The sequence below is a fragment of the Nilaparvata lugens genome, chromosome X, assembly GCF_014356525.2.
Source record: "Nilaparvata lugens isolate BPH chromosome X, ASM1435652v1, whole genome shotgun sequence".
Classification (NCBI taxonomy): domain Eukaryota; kingdom Metazoa; phylum Arthropoda; class Insecta; order Hemiptera; family Delphacidae; genus Nilaparvata; species Nilaparvata lugens.
In genome coordinates, this window is record NC_052518.1 from 62,625,713 (window position 1) to 62,653,661 (window position 27,949).

At 36.5% G+C, this 27,949-nt stretch overlaps 4 protein-coding genes across 6 annotated transcripts in view; 2 read left to right on the forward strand and 2 right to left on the reverse strand.

The window, feature by feature from the left end:
- The window catches only part of LOC111053607 (KH domain-containing, RNA-binding, signal transduction-associated protein 2), a 1,288,254-nt gene that overhangs the window by 284,400 nt on the left and 975,905 nt on the right, over positions 1–27,949 (forward strand). The window lies entirely within an intron of this gene.
- On the reverse strand, positions 13,233–27,561 carry LOC111060162. Its single transcript, XM_039441338.1, has 3 exons — positions 27,428–27,561; positions 14,482–14,672; positions 13,233–13,701 (listed from the first exon to the last, which is right to left on the reverse strand). Exons 2-3 carry the CDS (start codon positions 14,614–14,616, stop codon positions 13,336–13,338), a joined length of 501 nt encoding a protein of 166 aa, XP_039297272.1. The 5' UTR covers positions 14,617–14,672; positions 27,428–27,561; the 3' UTR covers positions 13,233–13,335.
- LOC120354335 lies at positions 17,747–21,976 on the forward strand. Its single transcript, XM_039441328.1, has 2 exons — positions 17,747–18,092; positions 20,251–21,976. The coding sequence occupies exons 1-2, from the start codon at positions 17,850–17,852 to the stop codon at positions 21,067–21,069; spliced, it is 1,062 nt and encodes a 353-aa protein (XP_039297262.1). The 5' UTR covers positions 17,747–17,849; the 3' UTR covers positions 21,070–21,976.
- LOC120354336 lies at positions 18,960–23,164 on the reverse strand. Its single transcript, XM_039441330.1, has 3 exons — positions 22,896–23,164; positions 21,560–21,666; positions 18,960–20,170 (listed from the first exon to the last, which is right to left on the reverse strand). Exons 1-3 carry the CDS (start codon positions 23,125–23,127, stop codon positions 19,616–19,618), a joined length of 894 nt encoding a protein of 297 aa, XP_039297264.1. The 5' UTR covers positions 23,128–23,164; the 3' UTR covers positions 18,960–19,615.

Genomic DNA, 27,949 nt, shown 5'->3' on the forward strand with positions numbered 1-27,949 from the left:
TGAGGAAAAAAATCTCTTTGAGAGGGAAAAATTCTCTACTGTCAAATTAAAGTGAATCCATATTTCTACATCTAATGCTATACTGACAGATTGAAGTGAATCCATATTTCTACATCTAATGCTATACTGTCAGATTGAAGTGAATCCATTTCGCTCTAATGCTATACTATGATGCCAGACTCACTTTGAGAAATTCCTTTGGTGTCAGATTAAAGTGAATTCATATTTCTACATCTAATGCTATACTGACAGATTGAAGTGAATCCATTTTGCTCTAATGATATTGTTTATTCGACAGAGGCTGGCTCAAACAGCACTCTGGTTTGTGGACTGTATCAGTAATTACATCGAGAACTTTTGGGTTGTCTGGCGTCGGGTAGCAAATTGAACAATTAAAATGGCTAAGTGCACAATAACATAGGCCTACCTTCATGTCCAAATCCTCCTTGCTTCCAGGATCCCGGGTCCAGATCACGATACGAGACGAGACGACACTTGTAATAAATCACAATAAATAATCAATAGATCACTTTGCAAAAATCGACATTACGAGAAGTGAGCTGTTCAATTGGCTGTCAATCGACGACTGGCCACAATTATGTTTTGCGCATCACCGTATAATTGCCCCCTCCACCACACAACGCCAGACAAGGAAGGGAAGCATTCATAACGTCCGAACATTCCGCCCACCTTGGAAGAACTTCCAATAACAAAAAACAAACAACCCTATAACGAACCCTACTAGGGAAACTAGGAAAGAAAAGGAAAATGTCTTCACTCCTCAGGGGCCCTTGAGGAGACTTGCAAAAAAGGAGTAGGAGGCCCACGGAAAGGAGAGGATGGGACGAGAATAATGACTATATACAACCAATATAGAATAAAAACAAGAAACAAAGCAACTTGGGAACCTTTCCCACATATGAAACGAGAAACAAAAAAAAACTAACCACTAAACTTATTGAAGTTCCCTTCAATAAGGCCTAATCTTCATCAATAGGGAGGAGACATACCCTATTGACAGCCCTAGTGAGACTTCCCTTTGCAGTCTGTACCTCCACCACTCTCACAACTCCATCCTGTCCAGGAATATCTTCGTTATTCGGCCAAGCCTCCATTGTAGAGGGGGTAGGTTACTTTCCTTTAAGAGAACCATACTTCCAATATTAACATTACTTTGTTTTTTGTACCATTTTGTTCGGGTTTGCAAGCTAGATACATACTCCAATTGCCAACGTTTCCAGAATGAAGATACAATTCTTTTGAGTAAACTCCATCGATTTCTTAAGTTCACCGGTTCAATTGATTCCTCTGGCTCTGGCCAAACCTTTGGGCTTTCCATGAGTACAAAATGACCTGGAGTTAACACACTTAAATCTCTTGGGTCTGAACTAACAGGGGTCAATGGTCTTGAATTCAATATCCACTCAATTTGGGTTAATACAGTACTGAATTCTTCATACGTTAGAATTTGATTACCAACTGCAGCCTTGAGCAATCTCTTAGTAGATTTTATTCCTGCTTCCCAGATTCCTCCCCAATGTGGAGCTGCTGGAGGGTTGAATACCCACTTGATTCCTCGATTACCCAGCTCTCTAGTCATCTCCTCATTGAACCTTGATGCTTTTGTGAGCTCATACCATTGTGACAGTTTTCGGCTTGCTCCCACAAAATTGGTACCACAATCACTATACATAGTGTGAACAGTGCCTCTTCTTGCTAGGAATCGTTTCATTGCAGCTAGAAAAGCATCTGTTGATAATTCCGAGACTAATTCTAGATGTACAGCCCGAGTTGAAAGGCAAATAAATAAACAAATATATGCCTTGTATATTCTAGCCTTCCTCAGTCGCCCTAGGGTTATATCAAAAGGTCCACCATAATCAACCCCTGTATTTAGGAATGCCTTGACTCCTTGCAGTCTAGCAGACGGGAGGTCTCCCATGAGTGGTTGTTGCCCAGTGGGTTTTGCACGAAAGCATTCCATGCATTTAATTGTTCTCTTACGAATTATGTCTCTTGCTCTCAAGATCCAAAATTGTCTTTGAATGACTGCTTGCAAATTAGCTGGGCCAGGATGTAAATACAGTTTATGGTAGTGATCTATAATCAAATTTGTCACGTGATGAGTTTTTGGGAGCAACAATGGGTATTTATTTCTATCAGATAGGCTTGAATTTCTCAGTCTTCCCCCCACTCTTAGTAACCCAGTTGAATCCATAAAAGGGTTCAACTGTTCAAGACTTTTTGTGATGGATTTATCGTTTGATTGTATAGCAGCTATAGCATCGGGAAATGATTCCTTTTGTACTAATGCAATTATAGAGAGCATTGCTTCATTCAACTCTTCAGTGCTCAACGGACCTGTATGTTTGCTAGCTTTATTACAACAGTTGTGAATGAACCTCTTAATCCATGCTGTCACTCTCTTCAATACAGTCAATGAGGAAAATTTATTTATAAGAAGAAGTTCATGTGAGGGCTCTTTACTCTGTGTTGCTAGTGTAATTTTTCTTGCTTCCAATTCAATCTGTTTGGAATTTTCATCATCATTACCGTGGAGTTGGTGTGGCCAGCACTCCAGTGGTTTGGCTAACCAATCAGGACCATTCCACCACAGAGAATTACCAATCAATTCGTTGGGCAATAGTCCACGACTAGCACAATCAGCAGGATTACATTCGGTTGGCACATATCTGAATTGCTCTGTAGACAGGTGTTCCTGTACTTGACTTACACGATTTGCCACAAACGTAGCCCAACGATGAGGTGAAGACCGAATCCAACTCAGTGCCACGGTTGAATCAGTCCAAGCTGCAATATAATCTATGTTTATAATTTTTGAGAGCACTTCTTGAACTTCATGTAATAATCTAGCTACTAGGACAACCGCACAAAGCTCCAGACGTGGCAGTGTGATTTTCTTCAATGGAGATACCTTGGCTTTAGATCTTAGTATTGTGCATACCATGCTACCATCCTTCAATGAGGCTCGCAAATAAACCACTCCAGCATAGCCGCGTTCTGAGCTGTCAGCAAAACCATGCAGCTGTATATTTTCACACAACTCAAAGTTCAAGCAACGAGGAATATTCAGTTTTTCCAACAGGGGTAATTGGTTGCAAATAAACTCCCATTTTTTCACTACCTCCACGGATGCTATATCGTCCCAGTCACATCCAGATTGCCATAGATATTGAATTATACTCTTGATGGTAAGCATGAAAGGTGTCAAATATCCTAATGGATCAAAAATTTGTGCTAAAGTTGATAAAATGTTTCGTTTTGTAGCTAGCTTGGATGGAACCTTTACCCTGTAGAAGAGGTAGTCACCAATTGGATTCCACTGGAAGCCAAGAATTTTAGTGGTTTTGTCAGACTCCAAAGTGAAATCTTTTGCTTCAATAGCACAATGCTCAGGAGGGAGATTTGATAGAATGGCAGGATGATTGCTGGCCCACTTTCGCAATTCAAATTGCCCTTTGATTAACAATTCAGTAAGCTCGGACTGCAGTTGCTTGGCTGCTTCCACTGATGGGACTGATGTGACTATATCATCCATGTAAGTAGAAAACCGTAAAGCTTCAGAGGCTGCAGGGAATCTTTGTCCTTCATCTTCAATCAACTGATGCAAGGTACGAATAGCAAGAAATGGCGATGATGATACACCATACGACACAGTTGTTAGAGTATACTCTTTCATTTCTTCTCTATCATCAGCTCGCCAAAAAATCCGTTGGAAGTCATGATGTTTCCTATTCAACGAGATATTTCTATACATTTGTCTAATATCACAAACAATTGCCACCTCCTGAGATCGAAATCTCAACAATAGACTTGAAATATCTAATTGTAAGCTGGGCCCAATGTGGAGAATCTCATTCAATGAAGGACCATTTTCAGTTTTCATTGAGGCATCAAAGACTACCCGAAATTTACTGATATTTCCATCCTCTGTTATACGACAAATACAATGATGAGGAATGTAAAAATTGTATTTGGTTTGGTTGACTGGTTCGGGTGCTAGCACCATGTGCTTTTGTTTCAAATAATCCTCCATAAACTCATTATACAACTGTCTCAATACAGGATTTTTTGATAACCTACGTTCCAATAGTATAAATCTTTTCAAGGCTAATTCTCGACTCTCATTTAATAATTCTGGTGTTTCCTTGAATGGTAATTCTACAATGTATCTACCAGTATTCGAACGACAAACAGTTGTTTTGTATATCTCTTCACAGGCCATTTCACTTTCCGATAATTTCTTTGTCATAGGTGGCTCTTCTACGGCCCAAAATCGCTTCAACAACTCTTCTAAATTAGAATTGGAATACGTGCACAGATTATTTGAGATAGTAGAACTCTCCTCTGATACCTTACCCATCAGGCAGTAGCCCCATACAGTTTCTAGGGCAGATGGTGTACCCGCTGGACCAATCACCTTTCTTCCAGTCAGAATGAAGGGGAAGTATTCAGCACCCAATAAAATATCAACCTCCTCTGAAAGGAAAAATTCAGGATCTGCTAGATCCAGTCCTTCAATATGTGCCCAGTACGCATTTCTTATCTGATTTGTAGCTGCTATCTTGTTGACTACCAACGCGGTAACTTTTAATGAAGGGGAGTTCGGTGTTTCAAATTCACAGTTAGTGATTTCATCTGCTACTTCCAATTTAGTATCAGATAATCCATAGATTGGCAAGCTATGTGTTTTCTGCACCACTAAACCCAGTTTTTTCATGCATCGCCTTGTAATAAATGACTCGGTGCTTGCACTATCCAATAATACTTTGACCGTTTGATAATTGCCTTGATTATCTCGAACTTCCGTTCTAACAGTTGATAACAATACTACGGAACTCTTTACATTCGAGAAAACCTTCTTAGCTGAGTCAGTAACAAATGTTTGATGGCCTTGATCAGCGGCGTCGTGCACGTCTACCCTGCTCATTTGTTTATTACCGGCCAATGTGTTGGTGTTTTCAACAGACGGCTGTCTCGGCTCTAAATGGAGGAGCGAATGATGGCGCGAATTACAGTGACTGCACGGCTTCCTTCTCCTACAATCTCTAATAAAGTGCCCTGCCAACAAACAGCATAGACATAGTTTCCATTCTTTTACACGTTTTAATCTATCAGACGGTTTGAGATTCAAGAACACTTCACAGTTTTCCAGTTCATGAGAATTATTACATTCAATACATTTCAGCTCGTCCGATTTCGCTTTAACAATCATAGCTGAAGCCTTGTAATTTCCCATAGTTGGTTTCGATTTCCCAAACTGCTTACGTGAGGAGGCTTCTGACGATGTAGATGATCCCAATAAATCAGTGGATTTAGTAGCCTCTAAAATAACAGCTTCATCATTCAAAAATATTTGGAAGTTTTTCAAATCGGATACTGTTCCATTTCTTAGCAGTCTCTGCCACTTCTCTCTCAATTCTTCAGTCAGTTTTTTACGTAAGACAAATAATAACGGAATCGACCAGTCATTAACTGCATGACCAATTGGTTTTAGTGCTGCAATATACTCAGCTAAATGAGTGATGAATTTTCGTAGCGAGTCTGGTTGCTTATTAACTGCTGGCATATCAAAAATTGCTTGCAAGTATGCGTCAGTCAGATTGTAAGAGTCATTGTAGCGATTCAATAATAATTTCCATGCCTCAGCATAATGATCACTTGTCAATGGGACCACAGAAATGACTGACAGTGCATCGCCTCTCAGTACAGACCGAAGATACATATGTTTTTGTATGTCAGCAATTTGACCATTATTATGAACCGTGGCTTCGAATAAATCTTTAAATTGACTCCAAATTTTCAAATCGCCGTCAAAAGTCATTAAAGGAAGCTTAGGTAGGGCAACTGGCGAGATATTTCCAGTTGTAGGTGAAGAAGCTACATTGGAAGAACTAATATTCAAATTTGTTTGAGTGGATGGTAAGCTTTCGAGAATAGCCTTGACATTGAAAAAAGTGTCATCAAATTGGCTCATCAAATTTTCAAGGTCACTTGTTTCCAATCGAGGATTTTGTTTGTTATAGTAGCTCTGCATCTTATCTATTATGTCATTGAACTCCACCTGGTGGTGATCGATATGCTCACCCATAACTTTCAATAAATTCTTCATTTTTTTATTTTTCGGATCTTTTTCGACAGCTTCGGCAATTTCATTAATCCGTTTTATTTTACGAATTAATGCATCTCTTTGAAATGTCAAATCTTCGATAACACCCATAGTGAAGGCGATAACAGTGAGCGCTCGTCGAGAGAGTGAGACAAAGAACCAAACAAGAATAAGAGGGAAAACACGAGAGCAGGCGACACAATGGAACGAACAATGGCTGGCTTATCTAATCATACAAGCCAAGCCAGCATTTCAACTATGCTCGGTAGAAATGATCGGTTACAAGGCTAATAATACCGTATCGATACTCATTGGAACAAACAATATCTGCTATTAATAACGAAGTAACGACAATAATCAATGCCAATAACTGCAAGTATCCTTTGAAAAAAGTAACAGTTCCAGTTACTGTTACAGCTAGACGACGTATAAGTCTTTCTCTACTTATCGACACGAACTTGCCAGTCCAGCGTTGTGGCGCCAATGCAACAATCTTACGCAATAATACTACGACACAATTATTTACGAAAATATTACTTGTTCTACTCAATTTCCAACTTAAATTGAGCCCAAATTTCTTAAGAATACCACAATTAAAGCGTATATTCATCTACGACGACAAAAACAAGCCATATACACAGAACAAACCAAGAATAAAATAGGCATAAAAAACGACAAACCTATTAGACAATATTTCAAACTTAAGTCCTATTCAAATTCGATGAACAAATCAATTCCGGACGGTGGACCAATGTTTATTCGACAGAGGCTGGCTCAAACAGCACTCTGGTTTGTGGACTGTATCAGTAATTACATCGAGAACTTTTGGGTTGTCTGGCGTCGGGTAGCAAATTGAACAATTAAAATGGCTAAGTGCACAATAACATAGGCCTACCTTCATGTCCAAATCCTCCTTGCTTCCAGGATCCCGGGTCCAGATCACGATACGAGACGAGACGACACTTGTAATAAATCACAATAAATAATCAATAGATCACTTTGCAAAAATCGACATTACGAGAAGTGAGCTGTTCAATTGGCTGTCAATCGACGACTGGCCACAATTATGTTTTGCGCATCACCGTATAATTGCCCCCTCCACCACACAACGCCAGACAAGGAAGGGAAGCATTCATAACGTCCGAACAGATATACTACGATGATGCTCAAGAGAGAGAGGAGGATACGGCCCCCCTCGCTTCTCACAACCAGCAGACGGATCTGCTTCCTTCTTCTTTTACTCGGGGCATCTCTTTCCCGCACCCTTCTTTATTACGAAAGGCGAGTAAAGGAGATAAGGATCAATTGAGAAATTCTCTCCCAGTATAGATGAGGGGGAAAAATTCCCTTGCTGACAGATTAAAGTGAATCCATATTACTCTATACTAGCAAATCCAGAGTGAGGTCAATGACTCTCTCTCTCTCTCTCTCTCTACATCTAATTGAATTGAGAAATTCTCTCGCATCTAATGCTATAGATCTCTACATTGATCTAAGTTCTTTTACATTTTTTATCTGCAATATCGTACAAGCATTTCCAAAGTTCATCGGAATTTTTAACAACAGATAATGACGAATCATTTGTACAATCATAATGTAGATGTCCGCTGTCTAGAATATTGAGCAGTTCGAAAATCTCAGATAGAATCGAAAAGTGTACATTTTCTGTTCTTGTTAACGGTAAATCAACATCTTGACATCCTGTTGAAAATTTAATATTCTTCGCAATTGAATCAAATTCATTAAATGAAATTGACATCAAGAGACAAGTTAATTTTTTGAATTTTGAAAAACCATAACACTGCATCTCACAGATGTTTGACATGTCTCGAATGATATATCTCTCTTTCTAAATTGATGAGATGCACGTGTTATAGGCGCTCGTGTCTGTATAAAAAAGATCACCCCACACGTGTTGTCTGGTCTAGCTCTAAGCAGCAACTAAACTAAAAATCGTGAATGGGATATTGGAATGAAAAATCATTTGAAGGCAGAAAACGTTTATTTACACATTTCGACACAACTATTCATAATTTCATCTTCAATTCTAATTAGCTCATCTATACACAAATTATGAGGACGATAATAACATAGATAGTCTCTTATATCATTTAAATTAACCGTGCTTAGAAAAATGTCTTTCAATTGCTTCGCCAAACTATAATTTTCAGGAGTTGATTTCCTAATTGCACTTTCACACTCATTGTACCAATCAATACAGTTTTTTAACCTCACTTCCAATTCGTTGTCAGCAGCCAACCACTTTCTCGGATCCATGTTGTTGAGCGAATGAAGAAAACTAAGTATATGCAGGAACTATTATAGAGTAATTAAGCGGTCTTTCTTCATTAATTGACGATAGACAACATGTACGTGCTTCATGCAGTCTCAATGAATGCAGGCAATAAACACATTGTAGATCCTTTCCGTTGTAGAAGAATCCATAACGAGCAAAGTTTCTTTTCTGTGAATTCGTGTACATCGGAGCCATTTTCATACTTTGCATTTGATTGTTTTCGCACAAGAAATTATTTGTTTGATACATATTTTTAAACAACAAAGAATTATAATGTTGGGCAGAGAATAAAGCACAGCGAGAATGTGGTTTATTTTTATGAATGTTGCATGCAGCATAACACCATGAACTAGTGAAAAGGCTGAAATCAGGTTTTGGAAAATCCTCTGGTATACATTGAACGTTGCTATGCAATCTTCTTAAAAACTTTGCTTTCTCAGTTCCTTTTATGAAAATTTTCTCATAAGCTGCAAGGTAATCACGTATTAATGACTCACTGTATTCTAAATCTCCATCTTCCCATTTTATTTTATGATAGTGACGTTCTAACCATGTTACATCATTATACAATTTTGCACTCAATTCTGTCTTTGCAAATGGTGATTTGAAATGGAACACAATATAATTATTGAACTGATCAATTATGGCAAGTTCTTTCACAATAATTTGATTACAATCTTGTTTAAACCAGTGAAGATCGACCGTAGCAATTTTCGCACTCGCTTCCTTGTCCACTTCTTTCTCTTCGACGACCTCGTGGGCTTTGTCTTTCTCCTCAGCGGCGGCGGCGGACTCCTCGAATCCTTCTCGTTTCTCCTCCTCCACCTGCAGCGGCTTCAGTGTACCCTTGAATCCTTCGTCTCTCCCCTCCTCTTCTCGTTTCCTCTTCTCCACCACCTCCAGCGGCTTCGGTGTACTGCACCTTGCTTCATAATAGAAACTATCAAGATCGCACTGAATACCAATAAAGCGAGTTTGTGGCTTGTCCAAAATATCAGAACACAAAGAATAGGACATGTTGTCTGTTCAAAGGTGAAACTGATAATGAACTAGATTGAGCAGAATGCACACCTTATATAGGCGGCGCGCTCTATCAATAAAATTACTGAACTTCTTTCACCATGCTCGTGAGAGGTGTGTATTCCATCACACGATCACTAATTAAAACGCAATAGGCGGAAGTATTTGCAGGTACTGCACTTTTAAATTCCATTTCAATACGAACATCTGTCGATGATTTCAAATGACTTGGTTGGTGTGAACAATCTACAACAATCAGCGGTGTTGATTCAAAAAACGTTTTAAAATCGATTTCTGTTCCAAGTTCGCTATTGATTGAATGATTATAATACGAGGGCGCGAAATCCAGGAACATCCGGTATAAAACTTCCTTCTTACCTAGCAGATTTTCATATGGATAATACTCACTGTTCAAATATACTTTAACATTGTAAATACTGCAGCTATCGAAATTAGATATTGATTTTTTAATTTTATTCTTACGATCAGTTTGAAATGCAATTATAACGTATTTTGGACTATCAAAACTTGATGTGTACGAACTGCCCAAGAATGGTTAAGTGAATTTTGCAAATTTGGTAATTCACAAATTTCCCAATGGCGGAAACCTAATTTCAGTGGAGTGTCAGCATCAAGCAGTCTCAAAAATTTCAGTCTTACATGATCTTCTAAAGTTATGTAGGGCATTCTCCATTGCAGTTTTGTAATTTTCACACTAACGCTTGTTCCACTTTGAGACTCAACACAATTTAGATCTGTCGGTGACCTCAATAAGACGAGTTCCTGTTTCAAATTTAAAATTATTCTTTGAAAATCTTCAAAAAACGGGAGGATTAATTTCAGCGGAACACAGAAAGTGTATGTATTATCCGTTAGCTCATATCCTGCTCTGTCAAAACCAGCCAAGTGATATGTGTTTTTATCGAGAGTATTTTTCACCAATATAGCTTTAATTGTGGATGTTAATCCAATCAATCTTGATTTAGAAATTTGCTGACCTGCTAATTCATATCGTATTTCGTCAAAAAGGTTACCGATTACGTTACTGCTTAATTTATAGTCTGCTGCAACTGGTGCATCGGCTGGGTCTGTTCCCGGTTTTGTACAGCTAACTGTTCCCTCAATCAATATGAATGATTTACAAGGTAAAGAATAGACATCTGAAGAATTTATGCCAATACGTGCCTCATCAGAGTTTTTTATTTCCTGTCCCAAATAAACTGTATGAGTGTGAAATTGGAATTTAGTAATATCATTATAAAACTGAAGGTCTGTCTCCACATCCAGAATTTCACTAATTGCCGCTCCCCCGCCTAACATGTCGCCAATCAACTATAAAACCCAACTTTTCTAATATTCTCGCGCTTTTAGCCGACTAAGCACATTTGTTTTTAGGTGTTGTCGCTATCGCGTTCCTTTCTCTAATGACTTGATTGGTCTTATTCGAATGTGGGTTGAAAATAAGATAACCCATTACTTTTCACGTATGTGCAACCTAATTGTAATTGTATCTCCGCGGAAATCAATAAACGATCCGTTCTGGTCCGTTACCTTTACATTAATAGTTTGAATTCGATGTGTATTCAAAGGTACATAAATAATCGGTGATGGTACTTCGTTTATTAAATAACCGCTAGGAACCTTTGGTAAAAATTCGTAGATTATATGTTTTTGTTTTCCCTCAGAGTAACTGCCGCAAGCTAAATTACACTCAACTACAATACTGTCAACGCTTGTTATGTTAACCAAATGTTTGGAATAATGCCATTTATTTGGCTGCAAAACAACATTATCAAAACCAAGTATCTTAGCAATCGAATCAGAACGTGTTAAATCAATGGCTTTATCAGAATGAATTTCAATCTTCATAGTATTTACGTTTGCACGTATAATAAGTTTATTCTTCTTGCCATCAATATTCAATTTATTCTTTGAAAATTTTATAATATCCTCAACTTCATATGCACCAGTATCCAACTCGATTAATCTATCACCATATTTGAAGCTGGAATTTGTTCCTTTGTTAATGTTTGCAATACTATTGTAACTGGAAAAATTAATCAATCCAATTTCCCATTCACGATTTTTATCCAATTCTATAATTTCTTGTAAATGTTCATAGAGATCACTTGTGTTAGATCGTAATGTGATAACCACCATCTTGTGTGTTCACCACAAACACTTAATTACAACTGATTTGCAAGAAACAATAATGTAAGATGACCACAAAAATCGCTATTTAATGGTTGCATATGCTCTACATTATAAAATATATTTACTCCATTTTCTTTTTTCCAATATTTGTCCAATTCGTATGGAAGTTGTAAATTTCCAATTGGATCAAAATACCAAACATTAGAACCAACTTTCTTATATGCTACCCAATGTGTCCCATCCTTGCTTTCCCTTGCTAAATTCACAATGGCATTCTCGTTTTTTAGAATTTTTTTGGGTAATGCATCTAGCATATATTTGCCTCTTAGCTGAATCTGTAATAATTTCGACCAATCAATCAAATCATAATTACTCAATTCTCCTTCAATATTCATGCCTTCTTCTTCTTCTTCTTCTTCTTCTTCTTCCTACTCTTCTTTGTTGTTCTACGTTTCTTAACTTGAGGGAATAAACTCACTCCATATGATGATGGGGGTAGGGGTGGAACTCTCCCCCCACTAATACTAGGAAAAGGCTTCAAAAAATATCCTTTTCCTGCAATATGCTTTTTCAACTGAGCTATAGCTTTGTGTCTAATTTCGTTACTATAACTTCTCCTCTCATTCTTCTTCTTCTTCTTCTTCCTCAAAGACCCACCAAACGCCACTTTAGCTTTCATAACGTTTGTAACAAGATAGCTAAGTGCTTTCTCGGCAAGGGGTGTTTGAGGATTTTTGAAAATGTCCCATGCAGCGTTTGCTAGAGCTCTGTCGGCTACCGCCCGAGTTTTATTATTGCTATTTTGAGTATAGGCTATATCATGTATCTTGCAAGCTTTATCTAATGAATTTATACCTTGATCACCTCTCTTTAACCTTTCATTAACCTTTGTTCCTGGTCCGCAGTACTCGTATCCCGGAATATGATATTCTTCCCCAAGGTTATCAATTACCTTATTTAAAATAGTTGATGTCACATTACCTGCCAAACCTGACACACCTTTAAAAACTCTTGCTGCTGAACTCAAGATTCCTCTACCCCGTTTCCTAGAACTCTGCTTTTTTCTCGAACTCTGCTTTTTTCTCCTACATACCATTTTTCATTACCTTTCAACTCAATGGTTGAACATTAACTGAGGTTAATTAATTAATCAATACATCAACTTGAATTGGTTTAATGTTCAACCATTGAGTTGGAAGTGAATTCATATTTCTACATCCAATGCTATACTGACAGATTGAAGTGAATCCATATTGCTATGATACATTGCTTGAATGATAAGAATATTATTTCAAATCTGAAAGGTGAATGCGATTTGAAAAGGGGAGAAATGATGCTGGGCCACCCACATCTGTGGGAGCACGTGCGAACACGAGAAGGAGGGAGCAAGAAGCCGCCAGCGCTTGCCTGCACGGCTGTGTGTGTGTGTGTGTGTGTGTGTGTGTGTGTGTGTGTGTGTGTAGCGGAAAAGACTAGTGAGCATGCTCACAACAAACTATAAAAGACGTGCTCACCTTATTTGAATTATCATTCACAACAGAGCAGCTGAAGCATTTCTTCTTCTTCTGTGTGTTTCTACTATTCATTACGAACTTATCAACAACGTCAACAACAGGTAAGAATTGAAAACAATTTTTTATCAAATATGGACACATTTTATTCAACTATTCACACACATACATCTATACAATTCGTAACACATAGGTCAACGAATTGTATACAGATATAAAAATTGTTAAGCATTAACAATTTTTATATCTGTCCAATTTGGAGACTTATGTGTTACTACTAACACATAATTTTTACAAGTTTCATTGAAATGGTGTATTTTTCCCGCGTCAATGCAGGAAGCAAATCTTTGAGGCAGATACACCTCGCATTTGCTTCCTGCATTGATTATTTTTAAAATTACACATCGCCCGTGTTTATTGGTGTCCTCCCTCACCGCGACGATGCGGTATGGATGATCCTCCTTCAACTCTCGCAGCGGCACCCATGGCTTGGGTAGAGGTTTGTTGATGAGTTGGACAAAGTCCAACTCAGCCTCCACCTCCTTTATTAACGGCGCGAGTGAGGAGTCCTCATGCATTACAGCTCGTTTCTGTTGAAAAATATTTGATTAGTGTCTTATTTGTTTCAGATCTCTACATCAGATTATCATCGAATTCTCTGCATAAAGTGAGTAATATCAGTTATTGAAATAACATTGTTGCATGATCGAGTACTTTAAACAATAATTTCTAATCAGTTCAAATAATATTTCCTTAGCATCAATTTCTATTCGGTTCAAATAATATTTCCTTTGCATTCCAAGCAGTTCAAATAATATTGGTAACAATGTTGCATGATTGGCTACTTTAAACAATAATATCTGAACAGTTCAAATAATATTGGTAACAATGTTGCATGATTGGCTACTTTAAACAATAATATCTAAGCAGTTCAAATAATATTTCCTTAGCATCAATTTCTATTCGGTTCAAATAATATTTCCTTTGCATTCCAAGCACTTCAAATAATATTGGTAACAATGTTGCATGATTGGTTACTTTGAACAATAATATCTAAGCAGATCAAATAATATTTCCTTAGCATCAATTTCTATTCGGTTCAAATAATATTTCCTTTGCATTCCAAGCACTTCAAATAATATTGGTCACATTTATGCATGATTGAATACTTTAAACAATAATATCTCATAATACCATTTCTAATCAGTTCAAGGAAATATTGCTTGCATTCTAATCAGTTCAAATAATATTCAGATCAAATAATATTTATATCAAATAATCAAAGACTTGTATGTGCACAGATTTTTTAACAATCAATCACGGAAAAAAATCTGTGCATACACAAGTTAATAATATTTGTTGAAACTAACCTTTGATTGAGTGAGCACCTCATCCTCCTCTTCGCCGCTGACTTCACCCTCCTCGAAGGTTAGTTTCCTCTTGCCCTGCCTCTGCTTGATCTTGTTGCTCAGCGTTGTCAGCACCGCACGCCGCGGCGCCCACATAGGTGCTGGAGCCAAGCGCTGAATGGGGCTGTGCCTGATCACGATCTCGCCCCCTGGTGATGTTGGATCCTGTGGAGCGGGTGCGGGAGCAGCGGAGGCGGCAGCGGAGGCGGCAGCGCCAGAGGAAGAGGCGGCGCAGGACACGGCAGCTTTGCGCTGCCAGTAGTTTAGCACACGCTGCGGGGGTGGGCTATCCGGCAGGATGTAAGATGGTGAAGATGAAGAACTCATCTTGATGCTTGAAGTCTCTGATGTCTCTGATGTAAATGATAATTTTCCTCTCATCGGTTGTGTTTATATAGCATACGTTTCTCTCTCTGTTCCAGGCACGTGCGAGCGAGAGCGTGCTACAAGGCGAAAAAAATTCGAATTTCTCCCCAACAACACGAGCTCCCAGATTGTTATCAGATTGTAAGTATCCCACACACGATCATTTTTCAAATAGCATCCATGTGTTAGAAGACGAAAAAAAAAATATCTCGTCTAGAACTTAGCATGAGACTTCACCTGCTAGAAGCTGAAATCCCCATGTCTACGACAATAAAACCCTTGATTCTAATTTTATAATTCAAATCAATGTTAGATCCTTCAACATGGAAGTAAGAGCACCTCATTTTTCAAACATGAATCTTATCTTGTCAGTGTTTTCTATCATCAATATGACATTTTAATATTTAACCAATCTAATGTATTACAGTAGCAAAGTTGTTGCATTTCATTTATTTACAATATTGCACACATACTTGATTTTGATCTTTCTTTGTCAATCCTGTTCTAAGCCTGTCTCATCTACAGAATCTCGTAAAAAATTCCAGATAACTTGATTTAATTGTTCTTCTGTGAAATAGCATTTCTCGATTCAGTTATTAAATATTTCATTGTTTTCGCAGCATTTTCTCGCCTCTCAACTCGAGTTCCGAACCTCATAACCAGTTGAGCTCTCGTTGAGACAAGACAGCTGAGAGGAATCAATCATAGGACGGTATCTACACCTGAGAGGAATTAATCATAGCATAGACCGCTATCTACACCTGTAGCCCGCTATCTACACCTGTAGCCCGCTATCTACACTCGAGGAGATTCACGCAGCATCAACCACTACATGTAAGTACATTTTCACTTTGATTTTATCCTCTGAGGACTATTTTTCTCCTCCGAGGACAGGTTTTGTCCTCCGAGGACAGTTTTTCTCCTCCGAGGACTATTTTTCTCCTCCGAGCACAGTTTTTCTCCTCCGAGGAGAAAAAACCTTCTACAATATACTGCATGCATGCGATTTATCTTTAGAATATGCTATATCCGGAACATCCAAGCCCCGCTCTTCTTTCTCACACTCTTCGTATAAACAAAACGGTAAATGTATTACTTTTTCAAATGGATTTTCCATAATATATTTGCAATAGACACATTGCAGATAGAATGGATTTTTATGTAAGAAATAACCATTTCTCGCAAAATACTCTGCTTTATTGCATAATGATTTACAAAAGTCACAATGTAGATGGTGTGGAGGTAGTTTTTCAAAGTACTCTCCTTGAACGGATGAATCTTCTACACAATTAAAAGTTGAATATCTTTCTTCATATTCTCGTAGAATATTATTATCGTAATTCTCCTCTTCAATTGTTATATTATCTTTCCTTCTACAGTTCGGACTGTACCTTGCATGTTCTATTGCTGGTATGTCACTTTCTTCCCATTTTCCCAAATAAATTGAACAAAATACACATCGCACAATGTCTGGTGGAGATGAGAATATAAATCCCTCTTTCGCCATGTTTTCCGCAGACAAATGCGGAGAAGATTTCAACCATCTTTTATCAAAAGATAATAATCTTAATCTCTCATACAACATTATGTGATCTTGAGATATCATTTTCACACACCCTTCTTCTACCAATGACAATTCACAACTAAACATGTTGTTGTACTCTATCTCATCCTGATCGTTTTGTTTTTTCAGAATCATGCCGAGGAAACGCAGACTACGTGGCATCAATCCAAGCGCAGCCCGCCATCGCATCACCCTCGATGACGAGGATATCGACATCACCAGCGTGCTTGAGAGCTCGAAACGTCGAGTTTTCGATATAATTAGGGAACATGCGGCACGCCATGATGGGAATGTTAAGTGGTTTATTGTCCTTAACGTTTTGCTGTATAAATTAGTCGTGATGGATGACAAGCAGGTTGGTGACTCTGTCTCATCTCTAATAAATCTACATAGTTACTCCAACATAGCGGTAAACGTGCTTGAGAACTATGAAGATTTTAATGAGCATTTCATGTTAGCTGTGAGAAAAATCCTCTCATCTTTCGAAAATTTCGTAAGACATGGGAGTGGATGGGTGCTAAAGAAAATTGAATCACTGGATGTGAACATGATTAAATTTAATCCTATATACACATCCAGTTCCATTCAAACACCCCAGTTTTTGAAAAACAAAAAATGTATTATGAATGTGAAAAATCTCTCTGACGAAAAATCTCTCAGAAGCCAACAAACTCACGCTTGACTGTAAAGTATTTGACCAAGTTTGTTCACACACTTAATAAGCGAGGTGTAAATTTCCCGGTGACGACACGTGATATTAAGAAATTTGAAATACTCAATCCGGACATTGCAATTCACGTCATCGCGTATGACAACAAAAAGTTTTTCCCCTTCCGTACAAGCATTTTCCGCACTCGTAAACACCAAATTAATCTTTTAATGCTAAAAGGCGATGCAGGAAAAACTCATTTCTGTTTAGTAAATACCCCGAACGGGAAAAACGGGCTATCTCGTCTTCTCTCCCACCTTTCAAAATGCCACGGTCAAGTACATGTTTGTAATTTCTGTTTCCATAGATTTACATCGACCAAATCTAAAGCCTTGTACACACGTCTGTACAGATTCGCGCAAACAACTGTATGCACACCTGCCTCGGCATTCACTGTACGTCCTTGTGGACGCGTTCCACGTTTGCCTCGGCATTCAAAAAGCTATCCGATTTGCAGACGACTTGATGATGAATTTTCCACATCATAAACAACAATGGCATCTTTACATCGTCAAAAAGTTGCAAGTTGCAGCTGCATCACTAATTTTAATGGGTAGTATAATAAAATCAAAAATTAAATGCAACAAACGACGTTGGTGGGTAAAAAGATTATATGAGAATAGATTTCAGTACGGAAATAAATTGCTACGTGACATCAGATATGAAATCGACGATCCAAACTTTATTAGGATGTCAAAAAAAGATTTTGATAATCTACTGAATTTAATTCAACCAGTTATAGATAAAAGCGATACTGTAATGAGGGAAGCAATTACTTCACAAGAGCGATTGGCCCCAACTTTGAGGTTCTTAGCATCAGGCGATTCATTTGTCAGCTTGCAATATCTATTCCGAATCTCAAAACAGATTATTTCTTATATAATACCAGAAGTTTGTGATGCTCTTATCAAAGCATTAAAGGACTTTATAAAGGTGAGTACCATATTTCATAATAAGTATTGATTGTGTCCCAGTAGTAGAGCAGTCACTACATCATGGGCGTAGATCCTTAGGGGACGCGTCCCCCCCAATATTTCATGATATAGGCTATGTCCCCCGGAAAAATTTATTGAAGTTTTCAATTATGATAGCACATTTCAGGATGTAGCACATTTTATGATAGCAGGATTTAAAACGGATTTTAAGTGAAATATGCTTCTTTATTTATTAAGCTATTTTCCAAAAAAATCTTCTCGACTGGGAAGCAAGCCCCCAGACTCCCTCAATGTCAAACAGCTAACTACGCCAATGAGTCACTACAAATGCTAGGGCAATATTCTGAGAGGCGCTCTGTTATTAAAAAAGTTAGCCTAAATATACATTGCAATATTCACTTTTCATTCTATGGTTACTGATTATTGAAAAACAAGAAAAATTATCAAGTATAGGCCTATATATACTTTAATCTATTACAACACAACTATTGGTTAGTAGCTTGGAAAATAGGTTTGTTGTAATAATAAAATTAAGTATAAAGGCTATGCTAAATTTTAAAAAATTAATGTTACTTTTACATACTATTGTAGTAATTCAAGTGACACTAGTTATTTGAGAAAATAGAAAAATAGTTTGGACTTGATAGATTTTGGAACTGTAATTTGGACAACGAGTTTAGGAATTGAAAATTATTATGAAATCAGATCAGGCACCAAGATCATGAGCTACAAAATATTACCTAATTCAGCATAATAAATGTTTATTTTATTTTCAGGAATAAGTCAATGATATAAAATTAAATTCAGAATAATAAATATTTATTTTTTCTCAATAAATGTAATCAGATAAAATGGTTATATTCTCTATTGGCATCATTAACTTCTAATGAATTGATAAAGTATAGAGTAAAATTACAATCATTTGCTGAAATACAGAAAAATTGAAGAAACATTCAGGAGAAGTTTCATTATAAAAAATAATAAAAACAACAAAACGAAAATACAGTAATAATAATATAATGGAAATTCAAAAAAAGAATAGTTTGTTTTCAGGCATGCATCATGTCACAGCCCCAAAATATCTTACTATTTTTTTTTCAAAATGTTGTTTATTGACTTGGATAAACAACATTATATGATAATCCTATTGCGATATCAGATAGAGAATTTTCCATTATTAAACATGCAAACTTAAAGCTGCGTTTACACCAAAGTTATTAACAAAATGTTAATAACTTAATCCTTATTGATTCTATTAGATTGAACATAACTTATCATACACATTATGAACATATATATGTGTTTGTCAAGTTCCGTTCAATCGAATAGAATCTATAAGGATTAAGTTATTAACATTTTGTTAATAACGTTGGTGTAAACGCAGCTTCAGTCATGTAGACATAATGCACAATGGTACTGAATCAAAAATATTCATATAAAACATGAAAATACTATTTACATATACAAAGACCTTATACATCTATAACTATGATACAATAAAAAATACCTAGCCTATTAAAACTACAACTCCTCCTGGTGGTCGATCATGAGCATTTCCTCATCAAGATCAAATGTAATTGTGTGAGGTGTTGTGGGAGAAGGAGGAGCAGACATTGTAGATGTTCTACAGTAGTTGTGGTGTAGGGTTGTAGTTGAGGTTGAGGGAGTGGGATTGTGGGATGTTAAAGGATGATTGATTGTGGAGAAAGTTGAGGGGATTGCAGGTGAGGAGCTAATAAGATGGTTGAACCCTCCAGTGTCAGCTTTGAATAATACATTTAATATTTCTCTTTTCACATAAGGAAGAATGCGTTCATCATATTTTCTCATTTCATTTGCAACGTGCAGTGCAAATGAATTGAAAGCATCTTCAATAGGAACATTACTGCTTGATTTTTTCAATATTTGAAATGCCTCCAAAAACATTTCATTCTGGGGGTCTGATGAACGTTTTCTTTTTCTTTTTTGAGCTCCTTCTTCATCCATAGAATGAGACTCTTCAGTAGGCCTAATTTCAGGAGCTGGCTCATCTACATCCAGTCTCTGAGATGCAGCTCCCTCTTCTGGATTTTCATCCTGTAAAAACAATATTACAGTAATGTATTAATACAGCGATATATATATATATATATATATATATTTTTTTTAAATTTCAGTTACCATCTTCAAGTGGAGAATGGGAATCGATATCAAAGGAGTTTCAAGAAAAATGGAATTTCCCCTATGTACTGGGGGCAATGGACGGGAAACATGTCCAGCTACGAGCACCATGGAACAGTGGCACTGAATACTACAATTACAAACATTTTTTTAGTATTGTGCTATTTGCCTTGGTTGATGCCAATTACAATTTTCTGTATGTAAATGTTGGCAGTCCTGGAAGATTCTCAGATGGGGGTGTTTTTAAAAATACTGAGCTGTATAGAAAACTAGAAAATAGGACACTTAATATCCCCAGTCCAAAACCATTACAGATTCCCTACAGAATAGAAGTTCCTTACTTCATCTTGGGTGATCAAGCTTTTGAACTTAATGACTACACTATGACACCATTTAGAGGAACTCCACATGCAGGTTCAATTGAACGAATATTCAATTATAGATTGTCCAGGGCACGCAGGGTAGTCGAAAATACCTTTGGAGTGGTCAGTTCAAAGTTTGAGGTTTTGTTGAAGCCCATACGACTTCAACCAGAAAAGGCCAAGATTGTAGTTTTAACTGTTGCATATTTACACAACTACCTACGAAAACAAACATCTTCAAATCAACTGTACATGCCCAGTGGAATGGTGGATAGAGAGGAAAGTGGAGAGTTAATCCCAGGAACATGGAGACAAGGACAAATATCTGGTAGCTTGATACCACTTGGACATACACCAAGAAGATCTGGCATTGCATCTAAAAACATTCAATTACATTTAGCTCAACACTTTTCTACAAATGGCTCAATCCCATGGCAAAACAACTATTCGTAATAAATATTGATTATAGCACAATAGCACTAATACTTAAGTAGTATGAGTACATATACTTGTTAAATATATTTAGATGTTTGTTAGATTTTGGATTTTACTAATAAGTTGAATTATTTTATAAATGATGGATTATTACAATACTATGGATACCATTCTTTATTCTTATGAATTAGGTACTGACAACCAACATTTGGACTCACTTTCCTCTATAGGACTAGGCTATATACCTACTAAAATTCTTATTTAACAACAATAAAATTTATCAAGTAGCTTACCCATTTTTGATTTCATCAAAACACAACTAGTTTTATTAGAGCCATTTTTAAGTGGCACTAGTTGTATTTCTATAAATAATAAAAATGGTTGAATTTATTAACAAGTTATTTACTTGTTGAATTTTACTGTGTTCCAACATATCGACTAATTTAATGAAAATTAGTCCATGATTTATTACTGCATCCGAACCACAAATGAAATAAGCAAATCTTACTTTACTTTCCAATGTGTCCATTGTATCTTTTGGAATGCTCTTGTCACCAAGAAACTGCTTGAAAAGATCGTATGCAAACCACTTGCTTTTGTAAACGTCATCTCCACCTGTAAATTTGAAAGATTAATGAAAATTATGTTTTATATGAGCTTTATAGTTTTTAATAATTTAATCAAATGTTATTGTAGTGCTGTGATTTTGTTGATATAAATGGAAAAAAATTAAGTGAAAAGACAAATAGAGATGAATTATTGTCCAGTTGCTGAGTATTTGGCTCAATCTTTTTTAGAAAATATAATAATAAAATGTATCATTATGAAAAAAAATGTGATGTCAGATTTTTAACACAATTAACTGTAAAATAAGTTTATATGAATTACATTTTGATGTTGTTTTGGACAAACATTCTACATTTATATTATTTCCCTTAATTATACTTTGGATAAGAAATGTGAATTAAAGTTGTGAGTCTTTATATTCATGCATATTCATTAAATATTTCCTTGCATAAGGACAAAAGTTCATGTTGCATCACATTTTTATCAGTTTCAGAATTATAGTACTTGAAAAAGTGAGTATGAAGTTGATGATTTTTTTCCTTCTCTGCATGAATGATGAAAAAATGGAAGAGTGGAAGATTTCGTCTGAATTTCAGTTCCCCTGCTGAAACGAAGCCCCACTGGTATTGGTTGGCTGTTAATTAAGATGTACAATATAGTGTACTTTATGTAAAATTAAATGAAACAGTTTCCAGACCTTTAGCTAAAGTATATTTTTTTAAGATATGTGACGAAATACGCAAAACTTGGTCCCAAAAAACAAGTTTCCAAGGTTTGAAGCAGATTTACCATACTAAATGTACAATAAACACAACATTTTTTTTAAGAAAAAAAGAAATTCAGACAAAATCTTTCACTCTGTATAACTTGGTAAATAAGTATTTTTAGACCTATATTAATTAAAACTTTTTTCTTCTTTTGATGTGAGGAATCACGCCCTGATTATGGGCACTTTTTTCAGATCACTCTGTTTAAACTAATAAGACATGATCTTTACAGGGCATCAAAATTACTTAAAAGATAAGCCCAAAATCGGCGTTTTATCAGAGATTTTCTGTGTTCTCAACACCTTTTAGGAGATGAAATCACAAAAAAACCATATTTGGTATACTGCATGTTGAGGTAGGTAGTAAAGAAAATGTTGAATAAGAGGGGTTTAAATTTATGCTAGTGATGAAAAGTCTACCTTATTCAATTTCAAAATCTGGAAAGCAATATAATGCCACAATCAAGATTTCAATTAATTGAAAAATTAGAGTAAAAGTGAATAACATTACCAGAACCAGTTACCAAGCTGCTTTTATGCTGGCTCTTCTCTCTTCTGTATGACCCCAATAGCGATGCAATTTTTTTCTTTACATCTTTAACTGAGGTTCTCGAAATTTCAGATAACTCCTTCCACGCATCCTCCCGCAAATTTCTATTCATATACTTGGGATTTTTAGTGTCCCACAAAATAGGCAGTCTTCTGTACCCATCAATTAAATTAAAAACTTCATTATTGTCCATTTTCAACTCTGCTAATAGGTACACAATGATAAATTACAATAAAATTATGAATCTAAATTGATTCTAAAATCTAACCTTTTAGAACTAATAAGGTTGAAGAAGAAGATAGCGTCTGCTTTGTTTACGTTTTGCCTCACCCGTATGGCAAAAATCCGTCCACACGTACATTCAATGCTCGCCCGAGGCGCCTTTGAGCACGCCAAAATACCGACAGGGTTCTGGTTCGCCCACATGCCTCAGCGAACAGTGTCCACACGTGCGAATGCAAGCTTATACACGTATGCTCACCCGAGGCAAACATACGTGTGTACACCGTTTAAAAATTGTGATGGTAAAGCAAATTTGTTGAAACATGTGGAACTTTGTTCCAAGTTTGAATCTCAGCACGTTTCATATCCTAAACACGGAGAGACAATTAAATTCAAGAAACTAGGCGCGACGTTGAAGAAAAAGTACACCATTTACGCGGATTTAGAAACATACGTTGTGAATATTAATGATGATGACGATGTTGATTCCGATTCTGATGAAATTACTCGTAGTTACACAAAGAAAACGGTGCGTCATATTCCCTGCGGGTATTGTTTCGTTGTTATAGATGTTAACGGGGAAATCGCCTACGGACCTGTACTCCATAGATCGAGTAGTTTAGACGAAAAAAATCATGGAGAAATTTCTTCAGGAAATTACAGATCTCGGCGACATTTTGTAAGAGGATATGAAACGAGAAATTCCGATGCAAGCTTTATCCGAGAGTCAAGAGCGTGAATTTCAAAATTCAGTAAACTGCGGGCTTTGTGCTGTACCGTTTTTAGACAGCGATATTAAATGTCGTCACCACGCGCATGAAACCGGTAATTACTTGTGTGCGGCACATGTTTCTTGTAATTTAACAGCACGTACTCCGGAGTACATATCGTGTTATTTTCATAATTTCTCCGGTTTTGATTCGCATTTTATTCTAAAATCGCTCGGTGAATGTAAAAAAGAAATTTCCTGCATCGCAAATACGTCAGAGAGATTTTTGACACTTTCAGTAGGCAAAATTAAATTTTTAGATTCCTACAAGTTTATGTCTGAATCCTTGGAAGTATTGGTGCGTAATTTGGTAGAAAGTACAGACATGGAAAAGAAGTTCGAACGATTATTTTCGGTGTTTCATGATCCACCTCGCGAACACAGACAGCTCTTGTTGAAAAAAGGAGTATATCCCTACTCGTACATGAGCTGTCCCGAAAAATTCGCGGAAACATCACTTCCTCCCATCGAATGTTTTCATAACAATTTAACTGATACACCTCTGTCTCGCGAAGAATATGAGCATGCGCAAAGAGTGTTCTCAACATTCAAGCTGAAAAATCTGGGTGAATATCACGATTTTTATTTATGTTTAGACGTAATGCTATTAGCGGTAGTTTTTGAATCCATGAGGTCTATGCTTTTTAGCTCATACGGTCTTGATGTTACTCATTTTATTTCCCTCGCGCACTTCACCTGGAATTGCATGCTGAAACACACTAAAGTCGAACTGCAATTACTTACAGATCCGGACATGCATCTTATGTTTGAGTCGGTGATGAGGGGTGGGGTGTCATTTATCGGTAAACGTTATTGCGAAGCAAATAACAAACATCTACCTGAAACATACGATCCTTCAAAACCGTCTAATTATCTGCTTTATATCGATGCAAACAGTTTATACTCGGAAGCTATGAGCCGAAGCTTGCCTGTTGGAAATTTCAAATTCCTCTCAGAGGAAGAAATTTCCAGCCTTGATTTCGCGAATTTGGACAGCAATTCAGAAACCGGATATATAATAGAATGTGATCTCAAGTACCCTCAAGAGTTACATGATAAGCATGCCAGCTTCCCCCTTGCACCTCTCCACCAAACGCCGCCGCGCGAATCGCTGTCGAACTACCAAACGAATGAGAACGGTCAAACTGGAACCAAAAAGCTCATGAACACACTTTTCGATCGTGAAAAATACATTATTCACTATGTCAATTTAAAGCTCCACCTTCAGCTCGGTTTGAAATTATTGAAAGTGCATCGCGTCATTAGCTTTTCCCAATCTCCCTGGCTGAAAAGCTACATCGACTTGAATATTCGGAATAGACAGAACGCGAAAAATAAATTTGAAATATCCTTCTTTAAGGCCTGTTGCAATCTGATCTTTGGAAAAACTATACAAAGTAGTCGTAAGCAAATGAATGTTAAAATTATCACGGATGAAAAACGGTTAGATAAGTACATTTCAAATCCACTATGTAAACGCTGGCAAATAATTAGTCCGAACGTGATCGCGGTTTTCTCTCATAAGTTGGAACTTAAAATGAACAAGCCTGTCTATTCCGGCTTTTCCGTACTGGAGTTGAGTAAATTCCATATGTACGATTTTTTCTATTGTAAATTACAAAAAATTATACCGTGGGATCATATAGAACTGTGTATGACTGACACCGACAGTTTTCTTCTAAACCTAAAAGTCGAAGATGTGTATCAGTTGATTAGAGAAAATTTGTCCCTTTTCGATACTTCTAACTATCCACCTTCCCACCCTTGCTTTTCCATGGAGAGAAATAAAGTTGTAGGAAAGTTCAAGGATGAGACCGGGTCAAAGCCTGTCCATAGATTTCTTGGGCTTAGATCGAAACTTTACTCATATTTAGTATGTAACGAGAATGAAGAACCTGTAAATAAATGTATAGCAAAGGGTGTACAGAGCGGAGTGAAATGTAGAAAGCTTAATTTTAATTTATATATGAAATCATTGTTTGAACGTAGTGAACATGTAGAAAAATTTAATATGTTAAGATCCTATAATCACACCATGTATCAGGTTGAATGTGCAAAAATCTGTTTGAGCCCTTATGATGATAAGAGGTTTATTGCTGAGAATGGTGTTGATACTCTCCCATTTGGACATTATAGAGTGCCCACAACACTCTAACTAATTGGTCAGTATGTCCCATGACAATCATCCGACACCACTGATTTGACTATATCATGAATATTATTAGATCTAAGTTAGCTTTAGAGCTTCATAGCGTGCCGCGTGTGAACTATCCAACTCGCAAATATGAGTTGAAAAGTGAAAAAGACTTGCTTCAAGCCGATCTCATTGAGATGACGAGTTTATCACGTTTTAATAAGGGTTACAAATATATCTCAGCTGTTATTAATTGTTTTTCAAAATTTGCATATTGTGTACCATTAAAAGACAAGGCAAGCCAATCTGTATTTAACGCTCTCGAGCCAATTATTTCTAAAAATAAAGGAGTTAAGCTGTTCCAAACAGATCAGGGAACAGAATTCTTTAATTTAAAAGTTAAAGCATTATTAGATAGATATAGTATTAAACATTATCATGTTTTTAGTGATAAGAAAGCCTCCATAGTTGAAAGGTTTAATAGAACACTTAAAGTTAAAATTTATAGATATTTAACTGAACATGGAACCAAAAACTGGATATCGCAACTAGACAGTTTAGTTCGAGATTATAATGCAACAATGCATTCATCCATTAGAATGAAACCTAAAGATGTGGGGAAAAAAGATCGTAATCATGTTTTAATGTCATTGAATTCTGCATTCAATAGACGATATAAATTGAAAAATTCAAAACCGAAATTTAAGCTAGGAGATGTTGTACGAATCTCAAAGAAAAGGGTTCTTTTTGATAAATCTTATAACATAAACTGGAGCGCAGAGTATTTTGTAATTCATTCTATATTTCCTTCTCAACCTGTAACGTATAGCTTGCGAGATCTAAACGGAGAAGTAATTAGTGGTAGGTTTTATGCAGAAGAAATTAAAAAAACACAATTAAATGAATTGGAGAGACAAGTGTATTTGATTGAAAAAATATTAAAACATGATAAAAAAGGATTGTTAGTGAAATGGATTGGGTTTTCAACGCCTAGTTATATTAGTAAGGATCAACTATTAGATGAAAAATAATCTTTTGTAATCTATTGTAAATATCATGTAAATTTATTGTAAATATCATGTACATTTATTGTAAATAATCTATTGTAAATATCATGTACATTTATTGTAAATAATCTATTGCAAATACATTCCATTCAGTGTAAATATGACAAAGATTTGGTGTAAATATAATACGTCTCTATCAAAAAAAAAAATGCTTCTCAGTTTCATTTTAATCTGAAGTTTTTTTTGCTAAGCCTTAGATAAGGGGGAACACATGCGTTCTCGTGAAGAGGGTGCGGGAGAGAGAGGGGGGATTGAAGTGAGAAACTTCTATCAGTGCATTGAAAGGGGAGAGCGAGAACCTGTCGCTTGCATCCCGATGTGATAAGCTATACACAGCCATGTGGTGTCTAGCGCACAACCTCCTCCTTGATAACTTACGAAAAATGATTAGTTCCTTATCAGATCGCATGCTGTACACGTGACTAACATGAGTAATATCCCAATAGTAAATTTCGACAATGTTATAAGAGAGAAAGTAATGCCAACATGGTGTAAAAATGGTAAGTTATTACCACATAATGCAAGGATCCTTATAATAGGCTCTTCAGGTTGTGGCAAGACCAATTTACTATTTAATTTAATTTTTTCAAAGAATGGGTTGAGATTTAAAACTATATACTTGCACACGAAGAGCGAGTATCAAGATAAGTACTTGTTTTTGAGAAAAGTCTTTTCAAAAATGAAGGTTATTGAATTTCATATAAACAGCTATTCGGAATCTATAGCTCACCCCAACAAAATTCAACAATTTTCTCTTGTCATATTCGATGACTTCCAACTTAATCACATACCTCAAATAAGAGAATATTTTACCATGGGTCGA